The sequence below is a fragment of the Amblyomma americanum genome, chromosome 2, assembly GCF_052857255.1.
Source record: "Amblyomma americanum isolate KBUSLIRL-KWMA chromosome 2, ASM5285725v1, whole genome shotgun sequence".
Classification (NCBI taxonomy): domain Eukaryota; kingdom Metazoa; phylum Arthropoda; class Arachnida; order Ixodida; family Ixodidae; genus Amblyomma; species Amblyomma americanum.
The window spans coordinates 130,539,401-130,552,948 of record NC_135498.1 but is presented as its reverse complement, the minus strand read 5'-3'; the positions used below and the strand labels follow the sequence as shown (position 1 = coordinate 130,552,948).

The following is a 13,548-nucleotide window of genomic DNA, read 5'->3' as shown; positions in this document are numbered from 1 at the left end:
TAATAATAATAATAATAATAATAATAATAATAATAATAATAATAATAATAATAATAATAATAATAATATTAATATTAATAATAATAATAATAATAATAATAATAATAATAATAATAATAATAATAATAATAATAATAATAATAGCCTTTAATGCCCTTCACTTTTTCGTGGTTACATTTTCTACCACACGTAAGCATGCATTGCTTGTAGGTTGGTAGGCAGATCGGTAGGGACGTACCGGGCAAACATATATCATAAAAGACACAAAGATTCAAGGTTGGTATGATACAAGGTTTCGTCACAATTTTGACCAAAACATGCACAACAAAATTTGTGAAGAAAAAACACTTATATAACACTAGCTGTGGGCACCGAATGGACTTTAATATATAGGCACAAACCAATGTCGGAATGAATTACTTTTCTTCGAATTCAGAGCATAGAAAAAACCTTAGACGCTTTTCAGAAAATATACTGTATGAAAAAGAAGCCACCAGTTATTAACCATCTCTTTCACTTCTTTGATGCTACTGTATTCCTTGAGTTCCATGGGCAATTTGTTGAAAACAAGTGGCACAGAGTAGTTTCTAACTCTTTTTCTATTTGGTGTACACTCGCGGAATATAATACCTTTCCTTTTCTCTTAATGTTCTTGAGGATTCTCTTAGTGCAGTCTCTACCGCGCTTATGGTAAGCCAGCAATTATAGTAACCTTGGTACGTTAGAACTGCCAGTGGGTTTATGAATGCTGACTATTATTGGCAGACAGCTTCGAAAAATTCTGACATAAGTTTTGCTCAGCTGCTTTCACCCTAAATATCATTGTTTCGCTGATGTCAGCCTGCATTGCAGCCCAGCGATAATGAATACATGAAAAGGCACCTAAATAATTGCCCCTCACACGACAAAACAGCGGCACCAGTAGTTTCATCTGCCAGGACTCGCTTAGTCTTGAAGTTAAAATTTGCACTGCTGTGTGTACAGACTAATTATTTGGATTAAATCACCGGAGATTGCGTTTTATTTGTTTATAAGGAACTGAACGCCAAGCAAGATATTTTCAGCAAGTATTGAAAGCTTGGGAAGCCCAGCCACTATTTTAAACACAGGCACGGCTGTTTTTTGCAACCACTAGGTCACATAAACCATAGTTTTTCTTTAAAGCTCTATGCCTAGCATTCAAGGACTATGCTGAAACCGTGAGTGTAGGAAGAACAAAGAGTTTGACAGCAGCGTTTAACATTCCCCCATGTGTGCTGAATATGCGTTCTTCGTGGTTTTTGACTCCGTATCCAGCACAGCGGTTACATCAAAGTCAATCTCTTGGTAACATGCCTCGCATGCACGGCCATCGGGAGTCGCTCACTATTCATTTGCCTCCGTCTGCTTGTGCTGCTCTATCCCTTCTGCGAAGTGCTTTGTTTCCGCAACGTACTGTGCTGGGTGCTCGATGCACTCGGTACACTTCAACTTGCGCTTTTTCTGTAGTATGACGGTTTCGGACGGGGAGGCATCCAATAGTGCTAGTGTTTGTGTATTGTTTTGCACCGCTTCTTTTCAAAGAAGACGAGAAGGCATTTCCGAGAAAACGTTTGGGAAGCATACGTGTTTTGAGCAGTAAAAACATGTTCATTTTTTACGCTTTCAGAAGTATTAAATTAAGACAACTGCTGTAATTGAAACAAGAAATCTTTAACGTCGAACAAGCTGCCGCAGTGGCCCAGTGGTTATTGCGCTTGTCTGTTGACTCGGAAGACGCGGGTTTCAGCCCGGTCGAGGCGGTTGACTTTCGATGAATGTGAAAATCTAGAGGCCCGTTTACTCTGCGATGTCAGTGCACAATAATGAACACCAGGTGGTCGAAATTTCCGGAGCCCTTCACTACGGCGTCCTTGATCGCCTGAGTCACTTTTGGACATTCAAACTCCGGAAACCATACCTTAATCGCCGAACCGCAGTAATTTTTATATGAATAAAATAGAGGGGGTTATAATCGTAACATTTGCCGTTTGGTATATATACTTGGCATTTCCTTGCCTTGAGATTCGCCTTTTTGGTCGCCACGAATATATAGTCACGGCGAGCAGCGCGGTTAGTAAATAATGTATTAATTACGCTAAAAATTGGTAGTCTGACTTTTACAAATATCTGTTTATTTCGCGTTCTCCGGGCTGTATAATTTGCGTGGAAAACGGTCCTAAGTGCACTCTTCATGAGCAGTTTCTAAAGGAATAAAAATCGTGATTTTTATTAGGGAGCGTACAATTTTTAAATCCTAGAAAGCCTATTTGTTTCAGTGGAAGCAGCACGTGCTGTCTTGCAAGTAGCACAACGAGGCGTAATGGATCGATAGTAGTTTACTATGAGGCATTAAGCAGCATTGCAAGGTGCTCGTAGTACTAGGCAGATCTAGCGAGAAATGAGCAATTATAATTGGCGTTATTATTGGAATCCGAGTTTCTTTGATGCTATTCATTAGATCGGAACAAAGAGTGCTCTTCGTTCACACTAAAGGCGGGGTTCGATTCCCTTGACCACCGGGTACCCATCGGTTTCTAATGAGTAAAATCTTTCCTGTGACCTGGTGCTCGGGTTCTCTGAGATGAAATGCTATGAAAATGCATCTTTTGACCCAACCTTGGGCCGGTGTCTTGGGTGGCCGAGCTGACCTTGCGCTATTACAATTTATCATGCTCATGATAACTAAGCTACAAAAAGGTACAAATCAGTACAAGATACACAATAAGTTATTGGTGATGCAGTGCTTGTAAGCAACTCAATGAATTAACTGCAGCAAATGGTTGAATACTTAGCCTAAGTGCAGTTGTACTGAGAATCAACATGAATAAAATAGTCATTTTGCAAAGCAACAACTATTTGCGGCTGGCAATGAGGCGTGGAAATAGTCAACCACCAAATCCACAATTGGGCAAACTAATGAAGGGAAAGTTTCTGGACGAAGAAGCACTAGGGCATGAGCGGTTGCATGAAAAGTAGAGCACATATCGCATTTGTCGTGTAGAAGCTTGGCAAGTTGGTGTGACATTGTTTTTTTCAGCAGCGCAGGGGACAAAGGACGAGACAATTGCACTTGTCTGGTCCTTTGTCTCCTGCGCTGCTGAAAAACAAAGCATTTGCCCTGCTTTTAATCGCATATGCATGTCGAATTGCGGGCAACAGGATAGAACACAGAAGTAAGGAATAAACAGTGCAGTAAGCCGTAGAAATCAATTGTTAAAAGAGAAATCAGGAAAGGGAAAGAAAGTTGCCTGCGTCAATTTGCACATGCGAGTTGTTGATGTTCTTGCAGCATTGAATAAATTTTCATTGGCAAAACATTTACCATACGAAACAGAAAACTTGTGTCCATTAAAAAACGGAAGAATAGCTAAAGAAGGAATACATAGTCATGTTCTGTCAGTAGTGAAGAGAAGAAATGACGAGGTCCCATTAATCTGGTATCAGCGCTAGCTAGTTCGCGAAATGATTCACGTAGTGGCGACTGGTTTTGGTGATGATGAGTTAGGGGACGGTTGTATTGGTGGTGTGTTAACAGCTGGCCGATAAGTGTCGAGAACGTGAATTATTTTCTTTGACCACGTCGTTTATTTAGTCGGTGTCCTTTGTGTTGTTTATTGCATTCTGATTATGCAGGGTGCGTCACATAAGAGTTTCCGCAATTAAAAAAACGCTTTTTGAGTTAGACAAGAACTTTTTCCGGCATAAAATTGTCAGCAATGTAGTACAGCCGAATAAAGCTAATATATGCTAACACGGTGGTTAACAAATATTGAATAGTTAACTTTTAAGTAATACTGTTATATTCTTGAATTATTGAGAGGCATGTACCCCACCGTAAGTAAAATCCATATCAGATTTTAGAATTTCGAAAACGCAGTTACCGTCAGCGCTGAGACCCAACAAATTTTGGCTATTTCGATGAGTTACGTGCACTGGACATGTGGCTTTGTGTAGATGCTTTTCGAAAGCGAATGCATTTTTGCGCAATGCAGTTAAAACTGCACTGATTTGGAGAAGGAATTCTATTCATGAGCTTCGACGAGGAATTGCTTGCGCTCTAAAAGCACGACATATAAGTCAGCAGAAAACACACAGGCGAAGTGCGATCAGAGCCGGCAAAAGAGGTATTGACAAATTTCCAGATGGTTTTATGACTGGCGTTTCAAGGCATTAGGTGGACGCCATATGAGAGCAGCACGCAATACAACAGCATGCGTCAAAACAGCGCACAGAAAGCAGCAAAGCTACAAAACACCACAGGAATAAACAGCACGCGTCAAAGCAAGCACGCAGGCGAAACGGCGCAGCGACAAAGCAACACAGCGAAAAAACTGCTCGACGAGAAAAGAGCGCGGGGAAAAATCAGCAAGACGACAAAACAGAATATCGGAGTAAGGTGCAGCGCTCCCGGAGGGGTGAACGATCATAGCCTTAACGGCAAGCGATAAATCACAGCCGACGCGGCAGCGACCTTTGGAGTTAGCGAGTGCTCGTTTCACAGACGCAATACGGAATGCGGTAGGGTAACATTAGAGATCGCAAATACCGCCTTTTATAGGGAGGGTAATGGAGTGAATAACGCTGAAGAAGTTCTGGAAGGATCGATTCTGCAGGGGTGACTATCATGGTGCTGGATTCTAGAAAATACGTCAAAACGTAGGGCTCTGGGTCTACCAGAAGTTCTCATTCTCCAAAACTTTCGCTCTCGGCAATTGAAGCTTCAGCCGTTTTGTTTGGAGGGAGCTACAGGGCATTGATACACTGAAAATATCCAGTATGCGACGCTTAGTTTTCACGATGATTGCCCGAACCGACATTTTCAGATTTGTGTTTAAACAGGACGCTGCACAGTGGTCGTCTAAGAGTGGCCGGCGGTTACTTTACTTTGCGCAATGAGCTAGACAGCTCACCTTAAAATTCATGCATCAGGGTGTATTCGTTGAAAGTAATTTTAAACTGAGGCTTTTTTATACTGAAGCTCTATAACGACGCTGAGTGAACCACTCAACTTGGAGGGCAAAGTATTACATATCCCACTGTGTTCTAGACAGCCCGCCGTTACACGCTTGACTTATCCATGGGTATAACATAGGTTTAACCTCTCTGGTTGACGCAAGGCTATCTTCCCTTTTCCTTCTAGGTGGCCTTCGAAGTGTCCCGTGTATTTCTGAATATGTCAAAGCTATTCCACACTTGCCGTTCTCGCTGAAATTCCTGTTGTGCCTTAGCTAATGTGGGCAAGGCACTTTGTTTTTCTTTATTTATCTGGCCTCCTTAACGTACCAATTTTTCGAACACCTCAAAGTATAGAAGTAAGCGTCGTCGGTCTGAATTTTTCCCTTTAATATCGTGCAGAGAACTCTCGAGCACAATATGGTCATCACCAACTCACAGGTGTTACAAACTGCAGTTTTCTTTCTAGACAAAACAAAGACGGCGTGGAAAAATATTGTCATGATTTCTTCGCAGTCCTTAACATGTCCCTGCATCCTGCTCCATCTACTTTTCTCTCACGGATCTGGCAGAGAACTTTATCAATAATACGGCCGTAGACGTCACAGCAAGTCCGTTTTTACAGCAAGCCCAGCAAGCTCACAGCAAGTTCTTTTGCAGCGAAAGTATAGCATCCTTGCCATTAGGAAGAGGCTATTTACATATCGAGCGACATTTCAAGCTGCCCTCAACGTCCCTTAAAGCACAGGGTGTTAACAGTGTAGCGTATTAGCCGGTTGTATCTCACTTTCATCGTCATCGCAGCAAAACCCTCATTGCTTTAAAACGTTAATGCTGATCAGCGCTGAGTTTTGCCAAATGACTTTATTTCAGCCGCATCATATCGTTTATTAGGCCTGAATGTATGCAATGAACACCTGCGCGTGTAATTTCCAGTTACCTCAGAGATCGAGTGGGTAAAACCATCTGGCCATTGGACAGCAAACAGAGTGTATATCTTCGCTTGCAAAAGAGGTGAGTGTCATTTTCACAACTGTAATTATGCCCCGCTTGCAAAGGAAAATCGTGGCAGCGTTTTAACGTAGGTAAGCAGAGTAGACGCGAGAAAGCGTGTGTTTTGCCTGTTTTTGAAAGCATGTGTTTTGCTTTGCTGGACCACCGGTACGTCTGGCGACGATATTAAACTCTGGTTAAGCTCTTATCAAGGTTAAGCTGATCTGATATGTACACGCCAAATATGGAAGCTGATGTAGATGATTGCGCGCACTGCACAGCGTGAGAGTGTGCGGCAGGTTTACACAAGATATGATCGGCTGTAAAAATAGCGTTGTTCTTTCGAGCGGAGAAGCTGGCATCTTTGCGCCGCCGCTGGTTGGAACGCAGTTCGTGGCAATATTTTATTTTATGTATTTATTTAAGGTTTGGCCAACGTCAACCTCAAGGTCAAGCTTTACACAAACTAGGGGACCCGGTTGGACCTATGGAAGTAGTGCTTCTGCACTTGTTTTGTATGCACACATCGAAAAGCGGCATCTCTTCTGGCCGCGCCATCTCTCCGTAGAATCCACATCTAAAAAGCCTCCGTAGCTGGTGCCACTCACGCAACAGCAAATAAACCCCAAGTGGGCCGGTCCGTGTCATCAGTCTCTCCCAGAATGATCAAACATAGCATGGTGTCAGAATGACTTAGAGCCCCGCAAATACGTCCTCTGAATATCTGCAACCACCTACACACTTCGAACCAGTCGGAAATCCGGAGCACCCACTTGGCATGGGAGGACTGGAAATACGCCTAAAACCTCTACGAACTGGCATGTGGGTATGCCACAAAGCCGCGCGCAACTCGCAACGCCCTACTCCTACAGGGTCTTGGACCCCTCGGCCGCCCCGTCACCCAGACATTCCCCCCTCAGCCTCCGAGCTCCCATAGTAAGCAGCCGCCGGATTGAGTTACCTACGGCCTCGAGCAGTTCGGCGCTCTCTATAAATTATACCTAGACAAAAACGAAGTAAAGGCGTTTGCTGTCGCCAACACTATGCAACAATGAGAAAACAAGCCGTTTGACGAATTCGTAACAAACATCCGTAGGCAAGCAGAAAAATTCGACTTTGATAAAAAACAGAAAGGTTTATTGGGGACAGCATTGTTTTAGGCATCAGAAAAGCAGCAGTGAGCGAGCGCTTTTTGCTTGAACGGCACTACAAACACGATAAAATATTTAGAACGTGTAAGGCAGCCGAAATTCAGGAGAGTTCAGTAAAAGGCCTGGAAGAGCCCAGGCTTAAAGTTCAAGCGTTTTGAAAGCAGAAAAGATGGAACTAGTGAAAACGAGCAGCTACGAGAACCCCGCATTCGAACCCTCAGCTAAAGCCGCAACATGTATGCTCACGCTGTGAAACAACGCACAAGCCGCGCGACTGCCCTGTTGCGGTCACATGTGTTACACATGCATTTTTCGCGCATGTGTATTACAAAGCCAAAGAGGCCAAAAATATTGTTACGTCGCGGAGTTCGAGGAAGAAGAGGATAGAGACCCGCACAGTCTGATCTGGGCTCAGGGCCGTCGGCGACCAGCTTTCATCCACCGAGCTTTCACCTGTATTAAAGCCAATTCATCGGCTACATTTGGTGCTAGGTGCTGGGTAAATACGTCCTGGATTCGCCAGTACCTCGTTGCAGCCGCCGTGTAGCAGGTTTGCTACCTTTCTCGCCTCAATTGTTCCTCCCAATGCCTACCACGCAAGCGACGCAGACTCGGGTACAGCGACGTGACCAAGTGACGGCCTTGCTCCATCAGCGAGAGCCGCGTACGTTCCACGGCGAGACCGAAGAGGACGTTGAAGAATGGCTTCGGCATTATGAAAAGTGCAGCAAGCACAACCGTTGGGACTCTACCGCCCGCCTGTACAATGTTGTTTTCTTCCTTGCTGGCATGGCTCTGACTTGGTTTGACAACCACGAGGAATTTCTCACTACCTGGAGCCGATTTGTCGAAGAAATCAGTAAGTCCTTCGGAAACACTCTTGCGAAGAAGGAACGCGCTGAGCAGCAACTTTCTCGGAGAGCCCACCTGCCCGGCGAAGCATGCACGCGGTACATCGAAGAAGTCTTGAAACTATTCCGCACTGTCAACCGGCAAATGCTAGAAGATAATAAGGTCGGACACCTTCTCAAGGGGATTGCTGAAGACGTGTATCACTTCCTTATTTCACGCCCCACCCTTGATACGGTTGCAGATGTCACAAAGCAGTTTCGTGCATTTGAGGCGCTTAAAGCACGCCGGATAGCGCCCAAATTCGGCCGCCTCTCGAATGTCACAACCGTCGCCAGCATCGACGTCCCCGAACCCGAAGACATCGCTTCTATAGTCAGGAGGATCGTACGCGAGGAGTTGGCTGCTCAGCGGCCACGTACAAGTTTTGATGTACATTACCAAGAGCCATCGAGGTCCGCGCCATCATGGGAACAGCCTACGCCATGGACTGCTGCCCCAAATGGTAACGGAACATGTTACACCACCGGCTCCGAGCGGACCCGGCAATCGACGTCGCACCCTTATTTCCAGCAGCGTCCGTCCCATCCTGGTGAAGTGCCTCGTGGTGCGCCCCGTCGCGTGTCTGTCGCCTCTCCTCAACCTCCAACGGATCCTGATATGAGCTACAAGAGCCGCCAGCAGCCCATATGTTACGGCTGTGGATGCAGCAGACGCATCTCCTGCTTTTGCCCGCGTCGACAACTTTCTAGACCCCCTGCACAACGCGCACCACGCTTCAGGAGTGACGCCCAGTGGGAGCGGCCATCCGCTAGCTTCTATCGGCCTCCTTCTCCCACCCGAGGTGCACGCAATGACTCCCCTGTTTCCGATCGCAGTATCACTCCGCCGCCGCAGCGGCAAGGCTGTTCACTATCCCCACGTCGCCACTGCGTTTCTCCACCACTGGGAAACTAGGTGGTGCGACCGATGGAGGTAAGGTCGCCGGACGGTCAATTTCGAGAATACCTCTGCCTATCATCATGTTAAAGAACAAAGTGTCAGTGTGTGTTGACAATGTTGAGACGGATGCTTTGGTTGATACTGGTGCCGCTGTGTCAGTTGTGAGTCTCATTTAAGAACCGCCTTGGACACAAAGTTATGTTTGTGTGGGACAGAACTGGTGCGCTTTGTGGAGTTGGCGGTGAAACTCTAGTTTCGGTTGGCCTGTGCTCGGCTTCAGTTGTACTAGGTGACGAGTGCTACAGAACAGAATTTGTTGTGCTGAGACATACCACACATGACGTTATTTTGGGTGTTGACTTTTTGCGCGAGTGTGGTGCAACGCTTCACTTTGGTAGCGGTGAGATTTCTTTGAAGTCGAACACTATTCCGGCATTAGTGGATAACCTGTATCGTTATCATGAAGGAGTTCTCTCCCTGACAGAAGGTGTGCTGCTGCCTCCGATGACGGCAACATTTGTGCCCGTGAAATCATCGGACAAATTCTTTGGGAAGACACTCAATAGTCGTCGAGCCAGATGTTCAGAAGGGGGCGAAGAAAAATGTGTTGTTCCACGTGCCATCCTGGAGGCAGTGGGTGGTCATGCACACCTCTGGACTGTGAATGTGTCAGAAGAGCCTGCTCGTCTTCCTTCTGGTCTAGTACTCGCGAGATTTTAAAACCCTGTGACCCCCACCATTGAAACTATTTCTCATTGCAGCGGCACCGCGCAAGCAAAGTCTGAATATGGTGCTGCACTTGAGCGCATGGTCAACAAATCGCTGCCGTCTAGTGAACGCCATACCGTGAAAGACATTTTGACGACTCATATCCAAGGATTCGACTTTGCCTCCAATGGATCTGGTAGCAATTTCCCTGTCTCTCGACTGCAGCATAAAATTGACACTGGAAGCGCATCCCTATTCTCCAGAAACCTTATAGAGTATCTCCGGATGAGCGCAAGTTAATTCAAGAACAGGTGGACGACATGCTGCAGAAAGTAGTTATCCGCGAGTCTTCTAGTCCGTGGGCCGCACCTGTGATCCTAGTCTGAAAAAAAGACAATTCTTGGCGATTTTGCGTTGACTACCGGCGTTTAAATGCGTTGACCAAGAAAGACGTGTACCCGCTACCTCGCATTGACGACGCCGTCGATTGTCTGCATTCCGCGTCATATTTCTGTTCCGTTGATTTGGGATCTGGCTATTGGCAAATTCCCCTGCATCCATCCGACCGTGAGAAGACAGCTTTCGTAACCCCAGATGGCTTGTACGAATTTAATGTGATGCCGTTTGGTTTGTGCAACGCCCCCGCGACATTCGAGCGCTTTATGGACTGTATCCTTCGCGGGATAAAATGGGAAATGTGCATGTGTTATCTGGATGGTGTCATCATTTTCGGCAAGTCCTTCCAGGAGCACAATGCCAGACTGCGTGTTCTCGAATGCATCGGCAAAGCGGGATTCATTTTGAACTCTAAGAAGTGCATTTTTGGGGGCCGGCAAGCTCTAATTCTTGGCTTCCTTCTCGACAAGGATGGCATCAGGCCCGATTCGCAGAAGATCGCTGCAGTCCGCGATTTCGAAACTCCACGCACCCTGAAAAGCCTTCGAAGCTTCCTGGGACTCTCGTCTTATTTTCGTCGTTTCATTGCTGGCTTTGCGCAAATTGCCCACCCCCTCACATCTCTTCTGCATAAGGATTCGCAGTTTGTGTGGACCCCTGAGTGCGAGTCCTCGTTCCATCTCCTCAAACCTTCTCTCACTTCAGCACTCATCCTGCGGCACTTCGACCCTTCTGCTGTGACGGAGGTTCACACTCACGCCAGCGGCGTCGGTCTTGGGGCAGCACTTGTCCAGCTGCATAGTGGGGCTGAGAACGTTGTTGCCTACGCCAGCCGCACGTTAACAAAATGTGAGCGTGACTACACTGTCACCGAATTGGAGTGTCTCGCAGTTGTGTTCGCTGTGCACAAGTTCCGACCCTACTTATATAGAGCGCCACTTCACTATTGTCACAGACCATCATTCTCTATGACAATCATCAGACTTCGCGATCCATCTGGTAGTCTGGCGCGCTGGGCACTGCGTTTGCAAGAATATAACTTTGCTGTCTTTTACAAAAGTGGCCATCGTCACGCTGATGCTGGCTGCTTGTCCCGCCACCCATTGCCGACTTCAGTCGCCGATGAAGACTGTTTCGACGGGTGTTTAGCCTCGCTCGCACCGACCTTCCCAGTGAGGCGATCTTTCGGCGCGAGCAACGTCGCGACCACTCACTGCAGCCCTTTATAGCAGCGGCAGAAGGAGGAGCAGATTCAACGCCCTTTACTGTAAAAGATGGCATTTTTTTCAAGAACTACTCCGCTGAAGGTGCTGCCCTGCTTTTGGTCGTTCCGAAAAATCTCCGTCGGCAAGTTTTGCACGCTATGAACGATGACATCACATCTGTACATCTTGGTTTCTCTCGCACTCTGCACCGACATCGCCAGCGTTTTTATTGGCCGCAAGTTTATAAGAGCACCAATCAGTACGTTGCAACATGTGAAGAATGCCAACGACTTAAGCCACGAACCATCCCGCCGGCCGGTCCTTTGCAGCCCGTCAAACCACCCACTTCCCCTTCTGAAAAAGTTGGAATTGACCTTCTAGGTCCTTTCCCAAAGTCTTTTCAGGGACGCCGCTGGGTGATTGTGTGTGTAGATTATCTCACCAGATACGTGGAAACCGCCACTCTCGTTACCGCAAAGGCTGATGCTGTTTCGACGTTTCTCCTACACACTGTTATTCTTCGCCATGGCGCACCCCGTGTTATTATAAGTGATCGTGGAAAGCAATTTTCTGCTGATGTCGTCGAAGAAATGCTCCGGCTTTGTGAATCGGACTACCGACACTCCACACCCTACCACCCGCAGTCCAACGGTCTTACCGAACGCACCAACCGCACTCTGACGACAATGCTGTCCATGTACGTCTCGTCTGATCATCGAAACTGGGACGCAGTGCTGCCATATGTGACGTACGCTTACAACACTGCCAATCATGAGGTCACCGGATATTCTCCCTTCTATTTCCTTTATGCCAGAACTCCCCGCGTTTTTCTCGACACGATCTCCCCGTTTTCCTCCAAAGAAAACGGGTCGGTTGGCCAGATACTATGCCGTGCCGAAGAAGCCCGTCGTATAGCCCGTTTACGTACCCTGTCCTCGCAACGCCGTTGGAAAGAACATTACGACCTGCGTCATCGTGCTGTGACTTACTCTCCAGGAGACTTTGTCTGGCTGTGGACGCCAATCCGCAAAAGAGGGTTGTGTGAGAAGTTCCTGTACAAGTACGATGGCCCCTTCGTCGTGTTGGACCAACTGACTGACGTGAATTACGTCCTCGCCAAAGTGACGACGGATAAACGGCGTTCCCGCAAGACAAAAGTTGTTCATGTGGCTCGCTTGAAGCGCTGCCATCGCCGATCTACCTAACTTTCTCGGGGACGAGAATTATCTGCACCCGGGTAAATTGTTACGCCGCGGAGTTCGAGGAAGAAGAGGAGAGAGACGCGCACAGTCTGATTTGGGCTCTGGGCCGTCGGCGACCAGATTTCATCCACCGATGTTTCACCTGTAATAAAGCCATTTCATCCGCTACAATATTAAAGACAAGTAATTGGGCACCTCGAAGATCCCTAACACCAGGTTCAGCAGCAAGATAAGCAACAAGCATTTTTGTTAGAGAACTTCGACCTCCTCAACGTAAGCAGCACCTCAAAATGTTCGAATCATTCTGCGTGAATGGTCACAGCATCGGTTTCAAGCTAAATATCGGTTCTGTCGTGAATATCGTTCCCATGTATCAGAAAATGGCATGCACAACCAGAAATGAAGCCGACGCAGGCACATGTGACGACATACAACGGGCAGGAACTCCGAGTACATGCTGAATGCCAACTGCAATGCTGAACTAACGGAAAGGCATGCAGCGTTAACTTTATCCCTGTAAACCAGCCACTCAGACTAAAATTAGGCACCAATGCTTGCAAGACATTTATTCTTATCAAAATAGTAAAGCCGCAGCGAACGACTGTACCCGCATGTACAGCAACACACTCCATATGGAACGCCCTCGATGACTTTTCTGATGCATTTAAAGCCATTGGGATATTTCCCGGGCTGTACTTCACAGAACTGAAAGAATAAGTAACACCCACGCTACCAACTCCCAGCCCAGTACCGACCACGATAGAGCACAAGGTGAAGGCTGACTGCAACGCATGGAAGAAAACGCCATAACATGGAACGTAACAGAGCAGTACGAGTTGGTTCACCCAGTTGGCATTACCCACAAAAAGATGGAGACGTACGGCTGTGATTGGACGCTCCAAATCTGAACTCAGCTGTCAAGACACAGTAATACCAGGTTCCAGTTCCTGAAGAGTTGTTCGCAACGCTGAGCGGAGCAAAGATTTTTTATGTTCTAAACGATAAAAATGCATTCTACCTACTGACCCTAAACGAACGCTCGTATTGGTTTACTTCCTTGACGCTCTCGGGACGCTACCGTGTACTTACGGTTCCTTTTGGTCGCGCAAGAGCTCCTGAATTCTTCCA

General features: G+C 46.8%; 1 protein-coding gene across 1 annotated transcript in view; it reads left to right on the top strand.

The window, feature by feature from the left end:
* Positions 1-12,423, top strand: part of LOC144120070 (uncharacterized) — a 90,347-nt gene extending 77,924 nt beyond the window's left edge. The window contains exons 6-8 of the mRNA XM_077652535.1: positions 5,911-5,988; positions 10,719-10,868; positions 12,215-12,423. Coding sequence (XP_077508661.1) covers positions 5,911-5,988; positions 10,719-10,868; positions 12,215-12,423 — 437 coding nt within the window. The remainder of the gene's footprint in view (positions 1-5,910; positions 5,989-10,718; positions 10,869-12,214) is intronic.
* The last annotated feature ends 1,125 nt before the right edge of the window (positions 12,424-13,548 follow it).